General features: G+C 48.1%; 2 protein-coding genes across 2 annotated transcripts in view; one reads left to right on the top strand and one right to left on the bottom strand.

The window, feature by feature from the left end:
* The window catches only part of LOC308569628 (cytochrome P450 2C25-like), a 189,277-nt gene that overhangs the window by 64,541 nt on the left and 99,962 nt on the right, over nt 1-24,774 (bottom strand). The gene's annotated exons all lie outside the window — the stretch shown is intronic.
* On the top strand, nt 1,094-23,328 carry LOC308569604 (zinc finger protein 398-like). The gene is made up of 7 exons (XM_081163726.1): nt 1,094-1,400; nt 7,641-8,042; nt 9,831-9,957; nt 13,320-13,439; nt 17,339-17,449; nt 19,989-20,108; nt 22,253-23,328. Exons 1-7 carry the CDS (start codon nt 1,377-1,379, stop codon nt 22,981-22,983), a joined length of 1,635 nt encoding a protein of 544 aa, XP_081019852.1. The 5' UTR covers nt 1,094-1,376; the 3' UTR covers nt 22,984-23,328.

Below are 24,774 nucleotides of genomic sequence, written 5' to 3'. Positions count from 1 at the left end.
AGAGAGCAATGTTTTTTTTGTACATTGAGTATCTATCATCAGTCTTTTTCTCGGGGTTGGAAAATCTGGCAAAAGTCAAAGCACTTTTAAGCACTGTGGGAGAAAAGTAAGGCCCTGGGTTGGGGAGGGTTTGATTTGGGGTGTTAAATTCTGAAAATTAGCCTTTGCTGGCGAACAAGGGAGATATCGTACATTGCTTGATATCCAGGCATCTGAATCTGGCTTGATGGCTTGAAGCTAAATGTGTCTCCACTAGAAAGTGTAGCTCCCAGATGTTTTGCTCTACAACTCCCATCAGCTGGCTGGGTGCTGATGGGAATCGTAATCCCAATCGCTTGTCTGGCTGGGGGAGTCGATGGGAGTTTTATTCCCAAAAACCTTCGAGGGCACCAAGTTGGGGAACACTGGTTTAGCCAGCTGCGTCATTGACAAAAAGCAGGAGAGCGTGGGTTTGTTTATTTATTAAGTAATAGACTTCCAAAGAAACCCATCAGTGATTTTAAAAATATCCTCAAAATAAGAGAAAGGGGACACAGTTAAGCATCTTTCAAAATATCATTTTAAAATAATCAAATAGGTCACTGTTTCCAGGAAACTTGGGTCTCCAGCTGTAGTTGGACTACAACTCCCATCATCCATACCTAGTAGGACCAGTGGTCAGGGATGATGGGAATTGTAGTCCAACAACAGCTGGAGAACCAAGTTTGGGGGAAAAACAGCAAGTAGTTGCAATCCCTTTCCCCCTCCATTCCTGGAAGCTCGGAGCAACCCGCGCACGATGTACAAACCCCAAGCGAAAGACACGTGTCTGCGGGACCGCGCCGGCTGCGCGCTTCCAATCCATGAGGGCACGAGGGGGAGGAGGAAAAAAAACAAGAAAAACCCCAACCCGGTGCACGTGTGAACCGGCCTTTTCCGCGATGATTTGCAAAGGCGGCGTCTTTCCCGGGGCGAGCGTAACGTGTGAACGAGGCGTGACGCGTGTCCCTCCTCCCAGGCGGCTTTCTCCCTTTTTTTTTGCAAATCCCGAGCCGTTTTACGTAGGAAGGATAAATCGCGGGGCGGTGCGGGAGAGAAAAGAGCGGGCGATCGGCGGCTCCGCCTCGGCCCTGCAGGGGGCGCGCTTCCCGGCCAGGCCCCCGTTGCGAGTGTTGCTTTTTTCCTCGCCCCCCCCCAAACCAAATCGCTACAATTGCGCCTTGTATGTTTCCCTCGGATGTGAGCAGCCCAGCCGCGCGCCCGCCTCCTCCTCCGCCTCCGATCCTCCGATCCTCGGGCTGCCCCCCTCCCGGGACCCCCCCAGCCCGGCCCGGCCCGGCCCTGGAGCCCCGATCCGGCCCTTCTCCCGCCCAGAGCCCCCCCAGCAGCCCAGGGCCATGGCCGAATGGGCCCCTGCCCAGGTGAGCCGGGAGTGGGGGGGGGGACGAAGGTGGAGGGGAGGGGGGCATGATCCGGATCGAGAAGTTGATTCGGAGTCCGGAGATGGCTGGGACCCCCCCCCCCCGCTGTGTATGCATGGGGAGGGGGTTAGGCCTTTGCTGCCTGGGGTGGGGGGGTGGGATGGGAAAACCGGGCCTCCCCCCCACAGCAGACCCTAGTAGTTTTGCTGGGAGTGTTAAATGGGGGGGGGGATGTCCTGGGGGAGGAGATCCATTAGGAGATCTCTTGTGGGGGGGGGGAGAGGAGAGGATCTCTTTGATTTTCCTTGGGAGAGGAGGATGCGGGGGGGGGGAGGAAAGAGGGGCTGATCCGGATTGGGGGAGGGGGTTCCCGGTGGGGGGGCAGAGCTGGTATAAATGGGGCTGGAAGGAGGTGTGTTTGTGTGTGGGGGGTGATGTGAGGGAAAAGGTCCCATTGCAAAAGCTGGAGGTGTGGGGCAGCCCTCCCTTCCCAGGGGATCCAACTTGAATAACAATATGGGGGGGCAGGTAAGCTCTGCCCCACATAATCGATCACCCCCCCCATTTGGCCGGCCATGCCAATTCAACTTTGCAAGGGGGTGCCTGGACCTCTCGAATATTTTACTGGACCTCGGAGTTGGGTCTTGCGCTGCCTCCCCATCTATTCCTCTGTTTCATTTTTCCTGGAGGGGCCCAACTGCTTCAGGGCCCCCCCTTGGCTTCTCAGGGTTTTTTTGGGGGGGCCCACAGATATCTGGGGATGAGGAGAGTCGGCATTTTGGAGGGGCGACCACACACCCCCAGAGGCTCTCCCATCCTCTTGGACGCAGCCATGCTGTTTTTGCACAAGCCTAATTCTGCCGCTTTGGGGGACCTCTGAGAAGATGCTCAGTTTGCTTTTGAGAAAAGGGGGGGTAGGGAGTGATCTCTCCCCCCCCACCAGTAATGAGATTACTTTTTTCTCCCTTGGGGCCTTGCAATAATGAACAGCTAACCCCTTCCTTGCAGTGACGCAGCACTCGGGTTGCACAGTTATTTATTATTATCGCTATTAATTTGCTGCGTTCATATCCAAGGAGTTTGAGGTGGTTCTCCCCCAGTCTTCGTTTACCCCCCCCCACACAACAACAACCCTGTGAGGTAGGTTTTGGCTGAGAGGTAGGTTTTGACCCAGCGGAGACTTGAACCCAAGTCGTACTCTGCTGCTCTAACCACTGCACCTCACTGCCGCTCAGCTCTCTCTCTAGCAACTTGGGTAAACTTGGTAGGAACTGATTCCCCTCCAGCATTCACATGACAAGGGACTCGGACCTCTTGCCTTTGACTACAACTCCCATCATCCAAAGCTAGCAGAACCAGCGTTCAGGGATGATGGGAACTGTAGTCTCAAAATGGTAGTCCTCCGTGATTTAAAAAAATACCTTTAAAATAAGAGAAAGGGGTGTGGGGAACACAGTTAAGCATCCTTTAAAATATCATTTTTAAATAATCAGTCGCCTGGAAAGTGTTGCCCAAAATTGGGTCTCCAGCAGTAGTTGGACTACAACTCCCATCGTCCCTAGCTAGCAGGATTAGTGGTCAGGGATGATGGGCATTGTAGTCCTACAACAGCTGGAGACCCAAGTTTGGGGGAAACTGACTTAGAGGAAGAGCAGTCTCCAGAGTTCTAATTTGAGTGTTGCATACAAATACACACACACAACAAAAATGCCTTTAGCTTAACCAAATCCCCAAGCGCTTCTACTCTAACATTAACCCACAAACAGCCCCCTAGGTGGACCTTTGCGTCACATCCGCACCAGGAATTTAATGCATAATAATAATAATAATAGTAATAATAATAATAATAATTTATTTGTATTCCACTCATCTTGCTGGCTTTCCCCAGCCACTCTGGGAGGCTCCCAACAGAATAATAAAAACACGATAAAACATCAGACATTAAAAACATCCCTAAACAGGGCTGCTTTCAGATGTCTTCTAAAAGTCAGATACAGTAGTGGAATATTAAAATACAATAACCTATTAAACATTAAAAGCTTCCCTAAACAGGGCTGCCTTCAGATGTCTTCTAAAAGTCTGGTAGTTTTTTCCCTCTTTGACATCTGGTGGGAGGGCGTTCCACAGAGCGGGTGCCACCACCAAGAAGGCCCTCTGCCTAGTTCCCTGTAACCTCACTTCTCACAGGGAGGGAACCGCCAGAAGGCCCTCGGCGCTGGACCTTAGCGTCCGGGCAGACTGATGGGGGTGGAGACGCTCCTTCAGGTATACTGGACTGAGGCTGTTTAGGGCTTTAAAGGTCAGCACCAACACTTTGAATTGCGCTCGGAAACATAGTGGGAGCCAATGCAGATCTCTCAGGATCAGTGTTATATGGTCTCAGCGGCCGCTCCCAGTCACCAGTCTAGCTGCCGCATTTGAAACATTTGGTTCCCCCCTATATTATCCTGGGAACTTTAGTGGGTTTTTTTAAGGGTGCATGGAATTGCAGCTCTGTCAGGGAGCCAACTACAATTCCCAAGGTTCTTGGAAGGCGGAGAACGTACATGAAAATTATGTTCTGGCCAGCGTTTGGCGCGCCATTAAAATGGGGTTTTTGCTTCTTGGTGGCAGGGAGAAAGTGGCGCCCGTTTTTTCAGGCTAGGGCTGATGGGCGTTGTAGTCCAACAACATCTGGAGCAGGCATAGGCAAACTCCGGCCCTCCAGATGTTGTGGAACTACAATTCCCATCATCCCTAGCTCACAGGACCAGTGGTCAGGGATGATGGGAACTGTAGTCCCAAAACATCTGGAGGGCCGGAGTTTGCCTATGCAAAACATCTGGAGGCTGACTGGTTGACAGAGGGTCTTCTCAGCCATCTTTCAGGGCAAAGCCCTCGTTACAGAAAAGCACCCTAAAATATCATGTCATATTTCAGTAAATATGGGCCTAGCTCAGGGTGCTTAACTTGGCATTCAAAGCCCTAAACGACTTAATAATAATGAATTATTATTATTATTATTATTATTATTATTATTATTATTATTATTAGACCCCCCAGATGCTACAGACCTTCTTGGGTGCCAAGCCTGGGGAAGATTGCCTTCTCTAGGGCAGCCCCTGTTTTTTATATTAACATTTAACTGGATGAATTTCATTTATAAAGAAAGAAAGCAATAAAAGAAAGAGTTCAATAGGTGCGGAAAAGAAAGGTGCAGTGTAATGCAATTAGTATAATCAGTTACATTTCCATACTAAGTGATATTAGTATCTTATTACGCATATGGTTATTAATGAATCTGCTACATTCTGTATAAACTCTTTTCAAACATCAATAGATTTGTCAAAAACAAAGTCTGCGTCTATCAGCAATCCATTCATAAGCTGCAGGTGTTGTTGCGTTGTCAATCCGTTGATTAAAAGGAATCGCACCTGCATTCTTCCAGTCCATCGGTATCAGTCTCTTAGCAGCTTCCATAAAATAGCTATATAATTCAAAATCATATTCTCCTCTAAAAATGTTAACTTTTTCCATACGGTCATGTTTATATAGCCTAGCGCTTCTCCCAAAACTTAGTAAATATAGAACACTGTAAAAACATACATTTTAAAGAGGCATTGGCCTTGCATCTCCAGCAAAAAAGCCATTTTTCGCTAGTCCTTTTTTATATAAACGTAAAGGAGTCCAATAAATTCTGAGCATTATTTTCTGTTGTGTAAGTCTTAATTTAAGATGCACTGATGCCTTTGGCCCCAAGGCTGAAACTCTTCCCCCTAAGTTGCAGAACTCCTTCCCCACCAGAGTTTCCTATGAATATTGAACTTTTTACCCTGGTAAATATACCTGAAGGGTATATTTTTAGGACTCACCGTGTTTTTGTGATGTAAGTTCTTTTAAAGTGCTTTTAATATCATGTTTAATATTGCAACCTGCTCTGGGACCTTGAGAGTTTAGGGCAGGTGAATAATAATAATAATAATAATAATAATAATAATAATAATAATAATAAATGTTTGAAAAATCAGTCTAAAAGTGGCGTACCACTCTGGCATGGCAAGAGAGAATGGCAAGTGTGCAAGAAGTTTCAAATATGATCAGAAGAAAGCCCTGCTGCACTGAGTTCAGTGGGACTTACTCCCAAGTAACTCACTACAGTGTTGAAGTCTAAACCAGGCATAGGCAAATTCCAGCCCTCCAGGTGTTTGGGACTACAATTCCCATCATCCCTAGCTATCAGGACCAGTGGTCAGGGATGATGGGAATTGTAGTCCCAAACATCTGGAGGGCCGGAGTTGGCCTATGCCTGGTCTAAACCAACTTAAACTTGCTTCAGAACGGCATCACTATCAATCCTTTAAATGTGAGTAAGTAAATAAAAATGCCCTGAAATAAATAAAACCACCGTGATGCTTACAACTTACAGCCCCAGCAATTCATATTGGCTCTCAGCGACTGATGAAAAATCCTCTACAAATTAAACCAATTAATATTTTCAGCCCTATCTGGTTGTGATAATGTTTGGAATGCTTCAGTGACGTAGGTTAATTCTGTTTTGTATACGTGGTGCTAAGAATACTGCAATTCTCCACCCGGGTGAATAATGGAAAAATGGATTCTGCAAACGGTATAAATTACGCAAATCAAACATAAGATGCACACAACTTAATTAATTTATTTTCTTGCATTTATATCCCAGCTTTCTTCCATCATGGGAGCCAAGACATCTTACCTTGTAATTTTTTTCCTCCAGCTTTGGATTATGTGATGGTCAAACAGTTTTTGATACCCCATCCTATTCCTGCACCTTACAAAGGTTTACCAAGCATTAGGTAAACCTTATTTGAACCGTTATACAGAGTCCAACCATTGCTTCATCTGGAATAAACCTGAGACCTTCAACATGCAAATCATATACTATACCAGTGAGCTATGACCCTTCCCCCTAATCTACCACACACTTACAAACCTACCTTGTAACAATGAGGCCTATAAACTTTATTTTTTTTTGTCTGGTGAAATGAAACTTGGGGTTCGGAGAACGCTGTGTGCAAGTACCATTTTCTGTACTGACTTGGTGAGTCACCCTCCTCAAATTTAGTCACTACAGGAACACCTGTTTAGAAACTGGTGCTGGCTCCTGAGCTTCATTTTCCTCTTCCCTCCTTGTCCCTCACTCCTTGTGAGTCGTGTTTTTTGAATATTGGAAGCCTTCGGGCAGAGACTGTCATTTTTTTAAAAAATGAATTGCATGCCAGCTGCTCTGGGAGCCTTTTTCGGGTGAAGGTAAAGGGACCCCTGACTGTTAGGTCCAGTCACGGACGACTCTGGGGTTGCGGCGCTCATCTCGCTTTACTGGCCGAGGGAGCCAGCGTACAGCTTCCGGGTCATGTGTCCAGCATGACTAAGCCGCTTCTGGCAAACCAGAGCAGCGCACGGAAACGCCCTTTACCTTCCCGCCGGAGCAGTACCTATTTATCTACTTGCACTTTGACGTGTTTTCGAACTGCCAGGTTGGCAGGAGCTGGGACCGAGCAGCGGGAGCTCACCCCGTCGCAGGGATTCGAACCGCCGACCTTCTGATCGACAAGCCCTAGGCTCTGTGGTTTAGATCACAGCGCCACCCCTTTTGGGTGAAGAGTAGGGTGCAAATTCTCCAAAGTAATAAAACGGAAGCAGTAAGAGATGGGTTTGTCTGGTGGGGAGGCGCTCCCCGGCTTTGCTGACCGCTTGCGTCTTCTCAGAGAGCCAGTGTGGTGTAGTGGTTAAGAGTGGTAGACTCGTAATCTGGTGAACCAGGTTCGCTTCCCCGCTCCTCCACATGCAGCTGCTGGGTGACCTTGGGCCAGTCACACTTCTCTGAAGTCTCTCAGCCCCACTCACCTCACAGAGTGTTTGTTGTGGGGGAGGAAGGGAAAGGAGAATGTTAGCCGCTTTGAGACTCCTTCGGGTAGTGATAAAGCGGGATATCAAATCCAAACTGTTATGTACTGAAGTTCTCACCCTGGGCCAGCAGGGGGATACTGTAGATAGTTATGCAAATGAAGGATTGAAAGTGACGTTCAGTGATTGGATAGTTTTAGAAAGTTGCAACAGTTACATTGTTCTGGAGCTCTATATAAGCAGGCTGACTGAGCTCCTCAGATCAGTTCTGTTCCAGCTTACAAATAAAGAGCTGCTTTGGAAGAATCGCTGCGTCGTCTGATATGTTCGCCCACAACTTAACACAAACTAAACTCTTCTTCTTCTTCTTCTCTCCAGATCCAGGAATGGAACGTGGAGGCTCAGCACCTGATGCCCCTCCAGCCCCCCCTCGTCCCCGAGCTGAGCCACATGCGCGAAGCCCAGCTGCACACGGCGGAGGCGTCCCTGTGGAGCGTGGTGGCCACGGTCCAGGCCATGGAGCGGAAGATAGACCTGCTGGCCACCCGCCTGCTCAGCCTGGAGGGCAGGTCTGGGACAGCCGAGAAGAAGCTGCTGGACTGCGAGAAGACGGCCATGGAGTTTGGGAACCAGCTGGAGAGCAAGTGGGCCGTCCTGGGGACCCTCATCCAGGAGTACGGGCTTCTGCAGAGAAGGCTGGAGAACGTAGAGAACCTCCTGAAGAACCGCAACTTCTGGGTCCTGAGGCTCCCCCCGGGGGCTAAGGGAGAAATCCCCAAGGTATATCTTTGCCACCCTTTGTATGGAAAAAGCGAGTCAACGTCTTGGCACTTTGCTTTTTCTTTTGCACATTTTTGGTGTGCTCCCCATGACCCTGTGGACTGGAAGATAAGGCCCAAATATTTGAAAGCTTTGACCTGTTCGATTGGCTGATTGTCCATACACCAACTGTGGGGCCTATATTTTCTTGAGGAAACCATAACTTTGGTTTTCTGATAATTTATGATAATTTACGACTAGGTGTCCTCTCTGGCAATACACTGAGAATTCTCTTATCAATCTTTTTAGGCCTATTTTTGTTTGAGATAAGAGGACCGCATCATCAGCATATAATAGTACAGAGATTGGTTTTGAGGCCAGTTTAAAGGTAAAGGTAAAGGGACCCCTGACCATTAGGTCCAGTCGTGGCTGACTCTGGAGTTGCGGCGCTCATCTCGCTTTATTGGCCAAGGGAGCCGGCGTACAGCTTCCAGGTCATGTGGCCAGCATGACTAAGCCACTTCTGGCAAACCAGAGCAGTGCACAGAAACACTGTTTACCTTCCTGCCGGAGTGGTACCTATTTATCTACTTGCACTTCGTGCTTTCGAACTGCTAGGTGGGCAGGAGCAGGGACCGAGCAACGGGAGCTCACCCCGTTGCGGGGATTCGAACCACCGACCTTCGGATCGGCAAGTCCTAGGCTCTGTGGTTTAACCCACAGCGCCACTCGCGTCCCATGAGGCCAGTTTAGGAGTGTGGAATTCTGAAGATGTTAAGCACCGGACCATGCCGTTTATGTATAGGTTAACGAGTGCCGGGTCTAAAATGCATCCTTGCTTGACTCCCTTTATGGCTGGGACAGGTCCTGTAAGTTGGCCATTTGTAGAGCAGCGCACTTTCAGCACAGTGTCTTTATAAAGGCACTTAATCAGATATAATAATCTTTTGTCTTATGCTTGAGGTGTTTAATTTGGCCCCTAGTCTTACTCGTGAGATTGAATCAAAAGCAGCTTTCAAATCAATGAAAGCAGCATAGATTGCTTGGCGTACTTATCTATGAGGTGGGCTAGGATGAAGCAATGGTCTAGAGTAGATCTGCCTTGCCTGAATCTTGCTTGCTCTTCTGCAACGATAGCCTCAACGTCAATCCAGTTGATCAATTTATTGTGGAGGCGTTTTGCATATAATTTACTGACTATAGGTAAGAGGCTGATAGGTCTGTAGCTGGCCGGATCCGATATAGTGCCCTTTTTGAATATTGGGATGATTACTGCAATGGCCCAGTTGTTGGGGAGTAAACCAGAAGAATCAACGTGAGAGAGTATTGCCGCAAACAGAGGTCCCCACCGAACCCTCCAACGTCCAGGGAATCTAAATCGGGCCAATCGCTTGTTTTGCGGGAGCCAGACGACTCGTGCCAGAGCACTGGAGTAAAAACGAAAGGGACATTCTGGGATCCCATCGGAAGCCGAGACGGCTTCTGCAAATCCAAGATGTCCTGCTTAAATTGGGGTGGTTGAGCTGCTGGGTTCTGTTGGTTAGAGCGTGGCGCTGATAACGCCAGGGTTGCAGGTTCGATCCGTGTTTGGGAGAGCTGCTTATTCCTCCATTGCAAGGGGTTGGGACTCAGGGCCTTGCAGAGCCAGGCAGAGGCCCGGGCCAGGTAGATAATGTGCCCTCCTTATGTTCCTGTGCCTGAGTGGAGATTTGAACCCTGGTCTCTCGCAGGTCCCAGCCCAGCACTCTAACCACTACCCTGCGTTGGCTCTGTAATAACAACGACAATAATAATTGCAATAATTTGCAGATGCCGGTGACGTTTGTCGACATTGCCGTGTATTTTTCCGCCGAAGAGTGGAAGAACTTGGCCGAGTGGCAGAAGGACCTGTACAACAACCTTGTGAAGGAGAACTACGAGTCTTTGCTCAGCCTAGGTACGGAAACAACCATCTCCCTTGCGTCGTATGTAGAGGGTTCAAAGCATTTCGTGCACATAGTCCTCGCGACAACACTGTAAGAGAGGCCGGTATTCGTTGTCCTGCAATACGACCTGTGAGATTTCCTGAACGGATTGCGGCTTGCCTCTTGGGTTTGTGGGGAGAAGCAAGATTCAGAAAGCAGACTTCAAAGAGTTTAGCCACCATTCTGGATGCTAATTTCGATTTTAGCCAGGCTCATCCTGTTCTCTCATTGGCCAAGCGGAATCCTGTGGCAGGGAGTTCCGCAGTTGCACTGCATGAAGGATTTTCTTTTATCGGTCCTGAATCTCGCATTGGATGCCCACAGGTCCGAGCGCTATGAGAAAGGGAGATATTCCCCCCCCCCCATTTTTTAAATTCATTTTCTATCACAAATAAACAGCACAAACAGGAAAATAAACAATAGAAACAGATTCTTGTCTTATCCTTATTTTTTCTAAACATTGTTAGGTGGGCTTCCCCAAGTCCCCCCTATCTGATTTTCATTGTACCTCATCTTTAGCTGTTCACATATATCATAATTTCTAACCTTTCTTTTTAATCACACTTACTTTAACCATAAAAATCTTCACATTTTATCACTTGCAAATAATACTATTTTAAAATACACTGTCTTCTACTTCTAACCCTACAGCCTAATCCACTTCCAAAGCTATTCTAAGATCTAAATATTAACATATTTTTTGAATATATTCCTTAAACTTCTTCCAATCTTCTTCCACCATCTCTTCTCTCTGGTCTCAGAGTCTCCTGGTTAGTTTGGCAAGTTCCATATAGGCCATCATCTTCATCTGCCATTCTTTGATAGTTGGTAAATCTTGTTTCTTCCAGTTCTTCGCTAGCAATATTCTCGCAGCTGTTGTGGCATACAGAGAGGGAGATCTTTTCTCCCAACCTAACATTCTGAACTTCCAACACATTGTTTCCCAAACTTGGGTCTTCAGCTGTTTTCGGACTACAGTTCCCATCATCCCTGACCACCGGTCTTGCTAGCTGGGGATGATGGGAATTGTAGTCCAAAACCAGCTGGAGACCCAAGTTTGGAAAACACTGTTCTATCATGCCACCTCTTGTTGTTGTTTAGTCGTTTAGTCGTGTCAGACTCTTCATGACCCCTTGGACCAGAGCACGCCAGGCACTCCTGTCTTCCACTGCCTCCCGCAGTTTGGTCAAACTCATCCTGGTAGCTTCCACAACACTGTCCAACCATCTCGTCCTCTGCCGTCCCCTTCTCCTTGTGTCCTCCATCTTTCCCAACATCAGGGTCTTTTCCAGGGAGTCTTCTCTTCTTATGAGGTGGCCAAAGTATTGGAGCCTCAGCTTCAGGATCTGTCCTTCCAGTGAGCACTCAGGGCTGATTTCCTTCAGAATGGAGAGGTTTGATCTTCTTGCAGTCCATGGGACTCTCAAGAGTCTCCTCCAGCACCATAATTCAAAAGCATCCATTCTCCGGTGATCAGCCTTCTTTATGGTCCAGCTCTCACTTCCATACATCACTACTGGGAAAACCATAGCCTTTACTATACGGGCCTTTGTTGGCAAGGTGATGTCTCTGCTTTTTAAGATGCTGTCTAGGTTTGTCATTGCTTTTCTCCCAAGAAGCAGGCGTCTTTTAATTTCGTGGCTGCTGTCACCATCTGCAGTGATCATGGAGCCCAAGAAAGTAAAATCTCTCACTGCCTCCATTTCTTCCCCTTCTATTTGCCAGGAGGTGATGGGCCCAGTGGCCATGATCTTCGTTTTTTATTTTTTTGATGTTTTGATCATGCCACCTCTTACCTTTCCTCTAAGCTAAAAAGTCCCAGCGTTGCAACCTTTTTTTGTAACATCTGGAAAGCATGAGGTTTAGGGAAGGCTGTGCTCAGAACGGTGGGATTGTTCGGGATCTGTAAGCAGAAATCGTGGAGCGATGAAGGATGACTTGTGTTCGCTGGGGAGGGGGAAGAGATCTAGCTAAAAATCATCTTTCTCCTTCAAAGTCTTTATCTTCTTCTCTTCTCTTCTTCATGCCTTCTCCAGGAGGAGAGACTTTTGGTTTCGGGGGGATATATTTGGTAACATCTTTATTGAAAGTTCAAAAAGGACTTAACTATAAGTGTACCAAAAATGGTGAGATGCAAACGAAAAGGAGAAACAGAACCCATGCAGGAGGGAAAACAAAACCCCAAACTGTATACCGTATTTTTTGCTCTATAAGACGCACCAGACAACAAGACGCACCTAGTTTTTGGAGGAGGAAAACAAGAAAAAAAATATTCTGAATCTCAGAAGCCAGAACAGCAAGAGGGATCGCTGCGCAGCAAAAGCAGCAATTCCTCTTGCTGTTCTGGCTTCTGGGATAGCTGCGCAGCCTGCATTCGCTCCATAAGATGCACACACATTTCCCCTTACTTTTTAGGAGGGAAAAAGTGAGTCTTATAGAGCAAAAAACACGGTATTTTACAAGGTTGTTATAGTATTTCACCAGATCTTAACCTATTACAGTATTTATAAGGGTGGATTCCAAATATCATTGAATTTGCCCATGGCAAGTCTGCGTTTATATGCTAGTTGTTCATATGTTGTGAGTTTCTATAAGTCTCCAATCCAATCGTAGAAGGATTTTTATTTTTCCAATTTTTATGTTTCCAGTTCATCAGTATCTGTCTTTTTGCTGTGGTCAGGGCACGGAGAGTCCACTCGTATTGTCCTTTTGTCAGGTTCCATGTGCTGGGTATATACCGTATTTTTCGCTCCATGAGACACACTTTTTTCCTCCTAAAAGGTAAGGGGAAATGTGAGTGCGTTTTATGGAGCACCCTTCTGTTCCTCCTCCCGCTTTGCTGAACAGACGTTGCGCAACTCTCCCTCTCTGTGCAGCACTTCTCTTGCGAAGGAGAGACACTGCGCAGAGAGGGAGAACTGTGCAGCGCCCCTTCAGCCACATGCCTGCCCCGGCTTCTGCCTTAGCTGCGCGCAGCCTCTTCGGGCAGGGGGAGCCTTCATCCCGCTGCCCTGAAGAGGCTTGGCGCGGTTATCCCAGAAGCCAGAACAGCCACACGGTATCCCAGAAGCCAGATCCCTCTTGCTGTTCTGGCTTCTGGGATTCAGAATAATTTTTTCTTGTTTTCCTCCTCCCAAACCTAGGTGCGCCTTATGGTCTGGTGTGTCTTATGGAGCAAAAAATACGGTAATTCAGGAGGATGTTTTGCTCTGTAAATGAGGTTGTTCCATACAGTTCTGTTGATGGTTTTGGTTACCTTCTGCCAAAAGTCTTTCAATATAGGACAATGAAAAAAAAACTTTGTTTTAGAGAAGCATTGTCCCTATTTCTCCAGGAGCAGATGTTAACATTTCCAAACCGGAGGCTCATCCCAGGATTGAACGCGGCGCAGAGCAATGTATTCCAGAACAGCAGAGCACAAAGGAGAGGGAGCTATCTACGGATCCTTGCACAGGTGAGGAAAGCAATTTGGAAGAAATTGGGTGTGCAAGGAGGGGAAAAAGGTAAAGGTAAAGGGAGCCCTGACCATTAGGGTCCAGTCGTGGCCGAATCTGGGGTTGCGGCGCCCATCTCGCTTTATTGGCCGAGGGAGCCAGCGTACAGCTTCCAGGTCATGTGGCCAGCATGACTAAACCGCTTCTGGCGAACCAGAGCAGCGCACAGAAACGCCGTTTACCTTCCCGCCGGAGCGGTACCTATTTATCTACTTGCACTTTGACGTGCTTTCGAACTGCTAGGTTGGCAGGAGCAGGGACCGAGGAACGGGAGCTCACCCCGTCACGGGGATTTGAACCGCCAACCATCTGATCAGCAAGTCCTAGGCTCTGTGGTTTAACCCACAGCGTCACACCCGTCCCTTTCAAGGAGGGGTAGGTTGATTCTAAAAAATCTGGGCCATCACATGCCAGACATTATTGCTGTTGAGAAAACACCACTCTTAAAGAAAACAGGAGTTTCCCCTTCGTATTTCCTATTGCAGGGATCAGGGCGGATTTGATTTAAATCAAATCGATTTAAACCACAATTTAAATCACTAGCCGGTAAGACTTGATTTAAATCATTTTTTTTTACAAAAAGACTCATTCTTGCTGGTGTGATCTTAATATTTACAACCAGACGAAGGTTTCATTTTTGGAATAATAAATTTTCAGTGTAGTTTTTACAGTTATATAAAAAATGACTGGGTTATACTATTAGAAATACATAGACAAATAATTATGAAATTGTTTACAGATAGGTAGCCATGTTGGTCTGCCGGAGTCGAAACAAAATAAAAAAAATCCTTCCAGTAGCACCTTATAGACCAACTAAGTTTGTTATTAGTATGCGCTTTCGTGTGCATACACACTTATCCAAAGAAGTGTGCATGCACACGAAAGCTCATACCAATAACAAAATTAGTTGGTCTATAAGGTGCTACTGGAAGGAATTTTTAATGAAATTATTGTTTATGTTTGCACAACTTTTCTGCTGTACTTTATTGGAAGGAGAAAAACAATAATTTCCTTAATAACAATTTAAACAATTTATTTAACTAAAACAATAACATTACAGCATATGTATCCATGTTTGTTGACTGATGTGGTTAAACGATTTTTAAAAAAACAGACTGAGTTTTAACACACATGAAAAACTTGAAACAAATCCTTATTTCCTGATGAATAGCTTTTGGACTATAATGTAATTTAAATAGAAAACTATCTTTAGAAAGATTTTTCCTCCAAAAGCATTTTAAAAAACCATTGATTTTTATCCACCCTGGCAGGGATGAAACCTGTGTTCATTGCCAGGGTAGGTGCAGAATGGGCCATTGCAAATGACTCAGGGCTGCAGCTAATTTGCAAGCCTCCATTGCATATCATTTAACGCCGATTTGCATATCAAACAGACTAGCGGAATCGGCCCAGCTGGCGCAAATGGGAGTTGCCTGGGTGCAATGCTCCACTCTCCTTAAAGGTAAAGGGACCCCTGACCATTAGGTCCAGTCTTAGCCGACTCTGGGGTTGCGGCGCTCATCTCGCTTTACTGGCCGAAGGAGCCGGCATACAGCTTCCAGGTCATGTGGCCAGCATGACTAAGCCGGTTCTGGCGAACCAGAGCAGCGCACGGAAACGCCCTTTACCTTCCCACCGGAGCGGTACCTATTTATCTACTCGCACTTTGACGTGCTGTCGAACTGCTAGGTGGGCAGGAGCAGGGACCGAGCAACGGGAGCTCACCCTGTCGCGGGGATTCGAACCGCCGACCTTCTGATCGGCAAGTCCTAGTCTGTGGTTTAGACCACAGCGCCACCCGCGTCCCACTCTCCTTACAGAGCTACAATTCCCAGATTAGTTTTAAATGTAGGCTCTCTCTTTCTCCCCCTCCCCCGGGGAACTCTGGGAATTGTAGCTCCGTAATGGAATCAGGGGTCTCCTAATAACTTGAAGCACCTTTGACAAACTACAGTTCCCGGGATTTTTTGCAGAAAGCCAGAACTTCAAAGTGCAGCGCAGATGGGGCCTAATTCTTTTTGCGTCTTTACCAAGCTACCATCTTTTGAAACGGTTTTATAACAGTCCTGCATCCTGACTGCCTTTCTCTTAGTACAGTCGTACCTGCTCGGAAGCTGAACGGAATCCGTTCTGGAAGTCCGTTCAACTTCCAAAATGTTCGGAAACCAAGGCACGGCTTCCGATTAGCCGCTGGAAGCTCCTGCAGCGAATTGGAAGCCACGGAACCTGTGTCGGACGTTCGGGTTCCAAAGAACGTTCGCAAACCGGAACACTCCTTTCCGGGTTTGCGGCATTCAGGAGCCAAAACGTTCAACTTGCAAGGAGTTCAACTTCCGAGGTACGACTGTATACCGGTCAGGAATTTCCAAACCAATTAGAAAGTGATTTCCTATTGATTAGCTGCATAGATCAGGATAATGGGTCCCATAATTCTCTTCTGGTCTTCCGTCTCGACAGCCCCTCTCAAAACTCCAGAGACCAAGAGTCATAAATAATATTTGCAATATTTGCGACACTCCCGGATGCCTAAACGGGCTGTATAGCCTCTCAATTACCGTAAATCTTCTCCCTCTCCTTCCAGCTCCGTTGTCAGAATAGCAGCTTTCGGATCCAAGCACAGAAGGAGCAATTTGTTTGTTCTTCAAAAAATAAAATAAAATTGCTCTTCTGCTGATGTTCCCAAAAAGATATCTGCGGGCACAATAGCACTTCATGTTTTGGGGGGACAGGAGGCGGGCGGGTGTGGGGGACTCCCTGGTCCTGAATGGGGTAACTGTGCCCCTGAAGGAGCAGGTGCGCAGCCTGGGAGTCATTTTGGACTCACAGCTGTCCATGGAGGCACAGGTCAATTCTGTGTCCAGGGCAGCTGTCTACCAGCTCCATCTGGTACGCAGGATGAGACCCTCCCTGCCTGTGGACTATCTGGCCAGAGTGGTGCATGCTCTAGTTATCTCCCACTTGGTCTACTGCAGTGCTCTCTACATGGGGCTACCTTTGAAGGTGACCCAGAAACTGCAATTAATCCAGAATGCGGCAGCTAGACTGGTGACTGGGAGCGGCCACCAAGACCATATAACACCTGTCTTGAAAGACCTACATTGGCTCCCAGTACGTTTCCAAGCACAATTCAAAGTGTTGGTGCTGACCTTTAAAGCCCTAAATGGCCTCAAAGGACCAGTATACCTGAAGGAGCGCCTCCACCCCCATCATTCAGCCCGGACACTGAGGTCCAGCTCTGGCAGTTCCCTCATTGCGAGAAGTGAGGTTACAGGGAACCAGACAGAGGGCCTTCTCGGTAGTGGCGCCCACCTTGTGGAACATCCTCCCTTCAGATGTGAAGGAAATAAGCAGCTATCCTATTTTTAAAAGACATCTGAAGGCAGCCCTGTTCAGGGAAGTTTTAAATATTTAATGCTGTACTGTTTTTAACACTTGATTGGGAGCCTCCCAGAGTGGCTGGGGAGACTCAGCCAGATGGGCGAGGTATAAATAATAAATTATTATTATTATTATTCATATAGTGGCGAGAGTGGTCACCTTTTCCCTCCCTTCAGAAGGGAGCAACCACTGCCTTCTTATAGAACCACAGAATTATAGCGTTAAACGGGACCTCCAGGGGTCATCCAGCCCAACCCGCTGCCATGGAGTTCTGGAATCACGACTAAAGAATCCCTGGCAGATGGCCACACAACCTCTGCTTAAAAAAACCTCCCATTGAGGTTTTCTTATGTTTACCATATGTGGAATTTTAGGTTAGGTTTTCTGCACCTGAAATTTGGAGAAGGTGGAGAGGGAGTTCCCTTGGGTCAGCAAGCCTGTTAAAGCGTCTCTTCCTCTGTCCTTTCCCTCCTTTTTACAGAACCCTTGATTTGCACGCCGGACGTCTTGAGCCGCATCAAGCAAGAGGAGCCTTTTGCAGGGGGAGGCCAGTTCACAGAGGAAAGAGGGATGCCAGCAGATCCGTGTTCAGGTGATTTGCGTGGAAGGGGACCGAGGGTCATCTAGTCCAACCCCCTGCAATTGTTATAATAAATAATAATAATTTTTTATTTATACCCCGCCCTTCCCGGTTCAGAAAACTGGGCTCAGGACGGCTAACAACATATTTAAAACACTTAATCGATGCAACAAAAACCAGCTTAAAATACAGTATAAAACGTGAATAACAATAAATTCAGAATTCAAAAATCAATTTTTTTGGGGGGGGAATCCATCCAATAAACATTAGATGATCACCAGGGCTAGCTGGCCCTGTTTGGGCCAGCGAGAAGACCAGGGGAGAATTAGCTGTGGGATATCAGAGCGGGTAATCTTCATAAAAAGGGGAAAGGGAAGGAAGGAAGGGGAATAAAAGATCAGTCTAAGTTCACATTGAAAGCCAGGTGGAATAGCTCTGTTTTACAGGCCCTGTGGAAGGAAGTTAAATCCTGCAGGGCCCTGGTCTCCTGGGACAGAGCATTCCACCAGGTCGGAGCCACCACTGAGAAGGCCCTGGCCCTGGTGGAGGATAGTCTGACTTCCTTAGGGCCCGGGACCTCTAAACTATAATTATTCATAGACCTTAAGGTCCTCTGCGGGGCAGACCAGGAGAGGCGGTCCCATAAATACGAGGGCCCTAAGCCACAAAGAGCTTTAAAGGTCAAAACCAGCACCTTAAACCTGACCCGATACTCCACTGGGAGCCAGTGCAACTGGTAAAGCACTGGTAAGTAATATTATTATTGGTAAATATTATTATTATTAAATCTACCTATATCCGCTCTATACCTGGGGGTCTCAGGGGGGTTCACAGACTAAAATCAACATATAAAACCACAAAATACTTAATAAAATAAAAAAACCACAACCCCCAAAAACCACATTTTAAAAGGACATAGGGTGTAAATCGGATCAACCAAAGGCCTGGTTAAAGAGGAATGTTTTTGCCTGGTGCCTAAAGGTGTATAATGAAGGTGCCAGGCAACCTTCCCTGGAGAGAGCATTCCACAGACGGGGAGCCACTGCAGAGAAGGCCCTGTTCTTCTGTTGCCACCTTCCGGACCTCTCAAGGAGGAGGTACATGAAGAAGGGCCTCAGAAGATGATCTTGGGGTCTGGGTGGGTTCATCTGGAAGGAGGTGTTGTGGTCCTGAGGAATCACAGCTAAAGAATCCCAACCCCAGTAGAGAAACCTGCAATGATTCACCTTCCAAGGAAATCTGTTCCACCACTGGCTGAACAGCTCATAGCCTCCCAAAGTTCTCCCTAACGTTTAGTCAGAAACTTCTTCCTTGTCATTTGAACCAAACCGGTGCCCTCCAGACGTTTTGGACAGTCATTCTCACCAACTGCCTGGGTGCTGATGGGAGTTGTAGTTCAAAACATCTGGCGAGTACCAGGTTGGGGGAAGCGCCTGCTCTGTAGGACTTCCATTGTCATCTTGTTTTTTGACACTCGCTTTTTAGTAGACTATGTGGAGGACTCCCTGGTCCTGAATGGGGCAACTGTGCCCCTAAAGGACCAGGTGTGCAGCCTGGGAGTCATTGTGGACTCACAGCTGTCCATGGAGGCGCAGGTCCATTCTGTGTCCAGGGCAGTTGTATATCAGCTCCATCTGGTACGCAGGATGAGACCCTCCCTGCCCGCGGACTGTCTCGCCAGAGTGGTGCATGCTCTAGTTATCTCCCGCTTGGACTACTGCAATGCACTCTATGTGGGGCTATCTTTGAAGGTGACCCAGAAACTGCAACTAATCCAAAATGCGGCAGGTAGACTGGTGACTGGGAGCGGCCGCCAAGACCATATAACACCGGTCCTGAAAGACCTCCCTCGGCTCCCAGTACGTTTCCAAGCACAATTCAAAGTGTTGTGCTGACCTTTAAAGCCCTAAATGGCCTCGGTCCAGTATACCTGAAGGAGCGTCTCCACCCCCATCATTCTGCCCTGACACTGAGGTCCAGCTCTGAGGGCCTTCTGGCGGTTCCCTCACTGCGAGAAGTGAGGTTACAGGGAACCGGGCAGAGAGCCTTCTCGGTGGTGGCGCCCGCCCTGTGGAACGCCCTCCCACCATATGTCGAAGAGAAGAACAACTACCAGGCTTTTAGAAGACATCTGAAGGCAGCCCTGTTTAGGGAAGCTTTTAATGTTTAATAGGTTATTGTATTTTAATATTCCGTTGGAAGCCGCCCAGAGTGGCTGGGGAAACCCAGCCAGATGGGCGGGGTACTAATAATAAAGTATTAGTATTATTGTTGTTGTTGTTTTGAGACTCGTTTTTTAGTAGAATAGGCCGACTTGTGCCAGATGATTTGCACTGCAATTCCCAGTCGTGCTGGCTGGGCTAATGGGAGTTGTAGTACGGAACAGCTGAAGCTGGGGTTGGGGAAGACCAGAACAGGTCAATCTTTTTGATGGACAGGCTTTGACCTCTTCTGTGCCAGGGTTTGGGCGGCCATGCGGAGGTTCTCGTTCGCCTGACTGACACGAGGGCCGCCTTCTTCTGAACTGTTTTGTTTGGTTCTCTTCGCAAAGGAGCTGAGGGGCTCATGTCCGCCCATGACTTCTTGTCGTGGATTAAGCAAGAGGAGGAGCCATGCGTCAGGGAACACTGGGAGTCGGCAGAGAGAGACATCCTTACGGGCTCCGGAACAGGTGAGCAGCCTTTAGGATGAGCGTGCCTGCCTCAGTTCCTGCATATAGCTGCAATCCCTGCCTCCCACAAACATAATCATGGCAAGGGGGAGACTTATCCTGGTTCCATCCTATCAGCCAGGGAAGAAGAAGCTGCTTCATTGCTTGCTATCGAGCCCCATGTAGGGGGTTGGGCTAGATGACCCTTGCCCCTTTCCACTGTGCGATTCTTAAGTCTCTTTCCTCTTTCCTCTTCCCTCCCCATTCCTTTTTCCTTTTGTGTCATGTCCACGAGATTGTGAACCTTCAAGCAGGAACTGTCTCTGTACATCACTTAGAAACCTTTAGATGCTTTGTAAGCATTCTAGTATAATGATGGGGCCTCCAAACTGTTTAGGCATGTGGGTACATTTGGGTTTCTGAGAAAGTGCTCCATCAAGAAGTGTCATCAGCCAACTGTCTATCTAGTCCCTCTTCTTCCAGATCGGCCGACGCCTGAGATAGAAAGTGTGTGTGCCTATTTATTTTATTCTGCCTAAATCTCTTAAGTGTTTTACAGTGTTACCTTGGTTCTCAAACTTAATCCGTTCCGGAAGTCCGTTCCAAAACCAAAGCGTTCCAAAACCAAGGCGCGCTTTCCCATAGAAAGTAATGCAAAATAGATTAATCAGTTCCAGACTTTTAAAAACAACCCCTAAAACAGCAATTTGACATGAATTTTACTCTCTAACGAGACCATTGATCCATAAAATGAAAGCAATAATCAATGTACTGTACTATAAAATAAATAAGCAGCATTGTAGATGATAAAAAATAAATAAATTATTAGCTGCACTGATGATAGTCCTTGTTTGGATGGGGGGCTTTTATCCATTTCTACAGTCACACAATCAATCCATCAGTAGCTGAACTGGGTCCCATACAGTCACGAAAATTAACCGAAAAAGCCTCAAAAACAAAAACGCAAAATAAATAGCAAAAACAGAAGTGCCAAACTTAATCTGTTCCAGAAGTCCGTTTGACTTCCGAAATGTTCAAAAACCAAGGTGCAGCTTCTGATTGGTGCAGGCGCCCCAGAAACAATTGCCAACAGCTGCATTGGATGTTCAGCTTCCAAAAAATGTTCGAAAACCGGAACACTTTTGGCATTTTGCATTTGGGAACCAAGGTGTTTAAGAACCAAGGTGCCACTGTACAAAGTGTGCTTTTCCAAGGGAGCCGAACAAAAGTTGGACCCAGTGGCATTAAACCCGAGCCCTGAAAAGCCCATAGAGCGGGAGGAGGAAGTGGGAAAGAGTGCCCTTCTTTCAACTTCCACCTTCTGCTCTGTATCCTTCTCAAAGGCAAAAGGGTATCTGCCCTCGCCGCCTCTTGATAAGAAGACATGGGAGGTGTTGTGAAAGCCATGGGGTTCCATTGTGAGATCTCAGGGGTTCCATTGTGCCCGCGGGCACCCTGTTGGTGACCCCTGAGCTGTGCCCCTTGGGCTAAACTCTCCCAGTCTCTCTCCCGAATAAAACCCCTGTGGAAGTGACTTCCTTTGTCACCCCCTGTGGCTGGGATGAATAACTGCGGCCCATTCTTTTGGGCTTTGAAATACAGTGGTACCTCTGGATGCGAACAGGATCTGTTACGGAGCCCCATTCGCATCCTGAAGTGAACGTAACCCGCGTCTGCGTGGTTCGCGATTCGCCGCGCATGCGCGCAACGTTGTTTTGAGCGAAGGCGCATGCGCGAGCGGCGAAACCCGGAAATAACATGCTCTGTTACTTCCGGGTTGCCGCAGAGCGCAACCCGAAAATATTCATCCCGAAGCTACTTCAACCCGAGGTATGACTGCAATAATGAAAAATGATCGAAAAAATAAACAAATAACTGCGGCCTGTTTCCTCTCTGGAGAGCCAGTGTGGTGTAGTGGTTAAGAGCAGTAGACTCGTAATCTGGGGAACCGGGTTCGCTTCCCCGCTCCTCCACATGCAGCTGCTGGGTGACCTTGGGCTAGTCACACTTCTCTGAAGTCTCTCAGCCCCACTCACCTCACAGAGTGTTTGTTGTGGGGGAGGAAGGGGAAGGAGATTGTTAGCCGCTTTGAGACTCCTTCGGGTAGTGATAAAGCGAGATATCAAATCCAAACTCTTCTTCTTCTTCTTCTCTCTTCCTCCCAGCTGGCGACGCGATGGCCGTCAAAGCCGAGACCCAGCGCTCGTGCCCGGAAGAACCGGCGCGGACCAGGGATTCCGTGTTCCACAGTGAGGCCCCCGTATCTGCCGGGGCGGCGGCGGCATCGGCGGCGATGGAATCCTTCGTGGGCCCGGGCGGCCCAGTCGTGCCACCCCTGAGCCCCGCCAGGAGCCGACCGGGTAAATCCATTGAGTTAGAGAGCGAGTTGCAAGGCCTCTTTGCCCCACAGCCGCCGGCTGAGCGCCCCCACGGCTGCAGCGAGTGCGGGAAGATGTTTGGAGTGAAGAAGAGCCTAAAGGTTCACCAGCGGAGCCACCACAGCCAGGAGCGGCCGTACGAGTGCGCCGAGTGCCGCAAGAGCTTCAACTGCCACTCGGGTCTGGTGCGGCACCAGATGACGCACCGCGGGGAGCGGCCCTACAAGTGCGAGGAGTGCGGCAAGTGCTACAGCCGTAAGGAGCACCTTCAGAACCACCAGAGGCTGCACACGGGCGAGAGGCCTTTCCAGTGTCCCGTCTGCGGCAAACGGTTCATCCGGAAGCAGAACTTGCTGAAGCACCAGCGCATCCACACCGGGGAAAGGCCCTACCAGTGCGCCGAGTGCGGGAGGAGCTTCCGCTACAAGGAGTCCCTCAAGGACCACCTGAGGACTCACAGCGCCGAGCCCCCCGCCCAGAGGCTGCTGCCCTCCCTGGGCGGGGAGCCACTCCCGTAAGGCCCTGCGGGGGGAAGGAGGAAAAGCTCTCTCCATTGCTGTCAACGTTTCCCTTTTTTTAGGGGACATTCCCTTCTCCCGAATAGGATTCGTCGCAAGAAAAGGGGAAAGTCGACAGCTGTGGCTCTCTCTCGCACTCCTTCTCCCCCCCCAAAAAAAACTCCTCCCCTCAGCCTCCTTCCCCTCCAGTGCCTCCCGATTCTGCCCGGCGCGGGGGGCATAGCCGCCGCAAAGACCGCTGGACGGTGGGCGTGAGGCCGCCTTGGTTCTGCGAATGCCACGGGGCAGCCGCACCTCATTCCCCAAATGCGCACTGCCTTGCTCCCAAATCGGCCTTTGCGGAACGAGCGGAACCCGCAAGGGATGCGGGCGGCGGCGTCTGCCGCAGGCCGGAACCTCTAGACTTCCCGGAGACTGACGCTGAGGATCTGATGATTTCGCTTGGGGATGTTTCTAGCCCTCATTGAGGAGGGGGGTTCCAGGAACATGGCGGCAACATGCGCATGTGTGTTCTAAAGGCTCAGAAACCAAATTCCAAACCCCACACCCTGCTCACTCCCCTCCATGTCTCAAATGGGTTTTTCCCCCCTCGCACATCCGGAAGGAATGATTGCAATTTTAGCAGGACGCTAGCCTTGAGCGGAAGCCCCCGGAACGGACCCTTTTTGGCTAAAACGCGGCTTCTCGTACGTACGAATAAGGACTTTTGCGTCTCCCTCGTCTCTTTCTCTTGGGTGGCCAGTTTGCGTTGCTCCTCTGCGGGACTTGTTTAAGCCTCTGCTTTTCTCTTCTTTTCTCTTCTCCCCTCAGGGCCTGCTTCTGTTCACAGCCTCTGAACAGTTTCACTGCAAAGCACCTTTTCCAGGTCTCACCCCCCCACCCCCCAAACCCCAAGTCCTGCATTTCTTTCCCTACCGCAAATATATTTATTCGTTCTCGTCCCTCTTTCCTCCCATGCCGTTGCTTTTATTTTAAAAAAAGAAATTCCTTTTATCTCATGACAACGCAGTCCAACTCTGTTTTTAAAAATAAACATTAAAAAAGAGAGAATTGTTTCCAGGTGTAGTTTTGTATCAAAGGTGCAATGCAAATAAAGACCAAATAGAAAGTGGGGGGAGAAGCAAAGAAAGCTGCTTGGGTTGCAGTTTTTATTCATAGGATCATAGAACTATAGGAAAGGGACTCAGGGGCATCTAGTCCAACCCCCTGCAGTTTGGAACATGTTTTGTTGCTCAGAGGTCCTCTGATTTTCATGGCTGTATAGGATTTGGCAGTAGGCTTTTCCCATACTTGAGCTTCGGGCCTCTTGCGTGTTTTTGAAAGGTGCACAGCTAGGATTGAAAATGAAATACTTTATTGTCACTTACAAAATTCCTTCCAGTAGCACCTTAAAGACCAACTAAGTTAGTTCTTGGTATGAGCTTTCGTGTGCATGCACACTTCTTCAGATACACTGAAACAGAAGTTGCCAGACCCTTCTATATAGTGAGAAGGTGGGGAGGGGTATTACTCAGAAGGGTGGTGGGAATGGGAGATTGGCAGATAGCTGAGATGAGCCTGTTGACGAAGGATCTGGAAACTTCTGTTTCAGTGTATCTGAAGAAGTGTGCATGCACACGAAAGCTCATACCAAGAACTAACTTAGTTGGTCTTTAAGGTGCTACTGGAAGGAATTTTTTTATTTTGACTATGGCAGACCAACACGGCTACCTATCTGTAACTTTATTGTCACTTGTACAACTTGCATACAGTGAGATTATTACATTACATGACATTACATTACATCATACA

This window comes from Podarcis bocagei (assembly GCF_964188305.1).
Source record: "Podarcis bocagei genome assembly, chromosome: 12".
Lineage (NCBI taxonomy): Eukaryota > Metazoa > Chordata > Lepidosauria > Squamata > Lacertidae > Podarcis > Podarcis bocagei.
The sequence above is the reverse complement of the archived record's forward strand: the minus strand, read 5'-3'. Positions and strand labels throughout refer to the sequence as shown.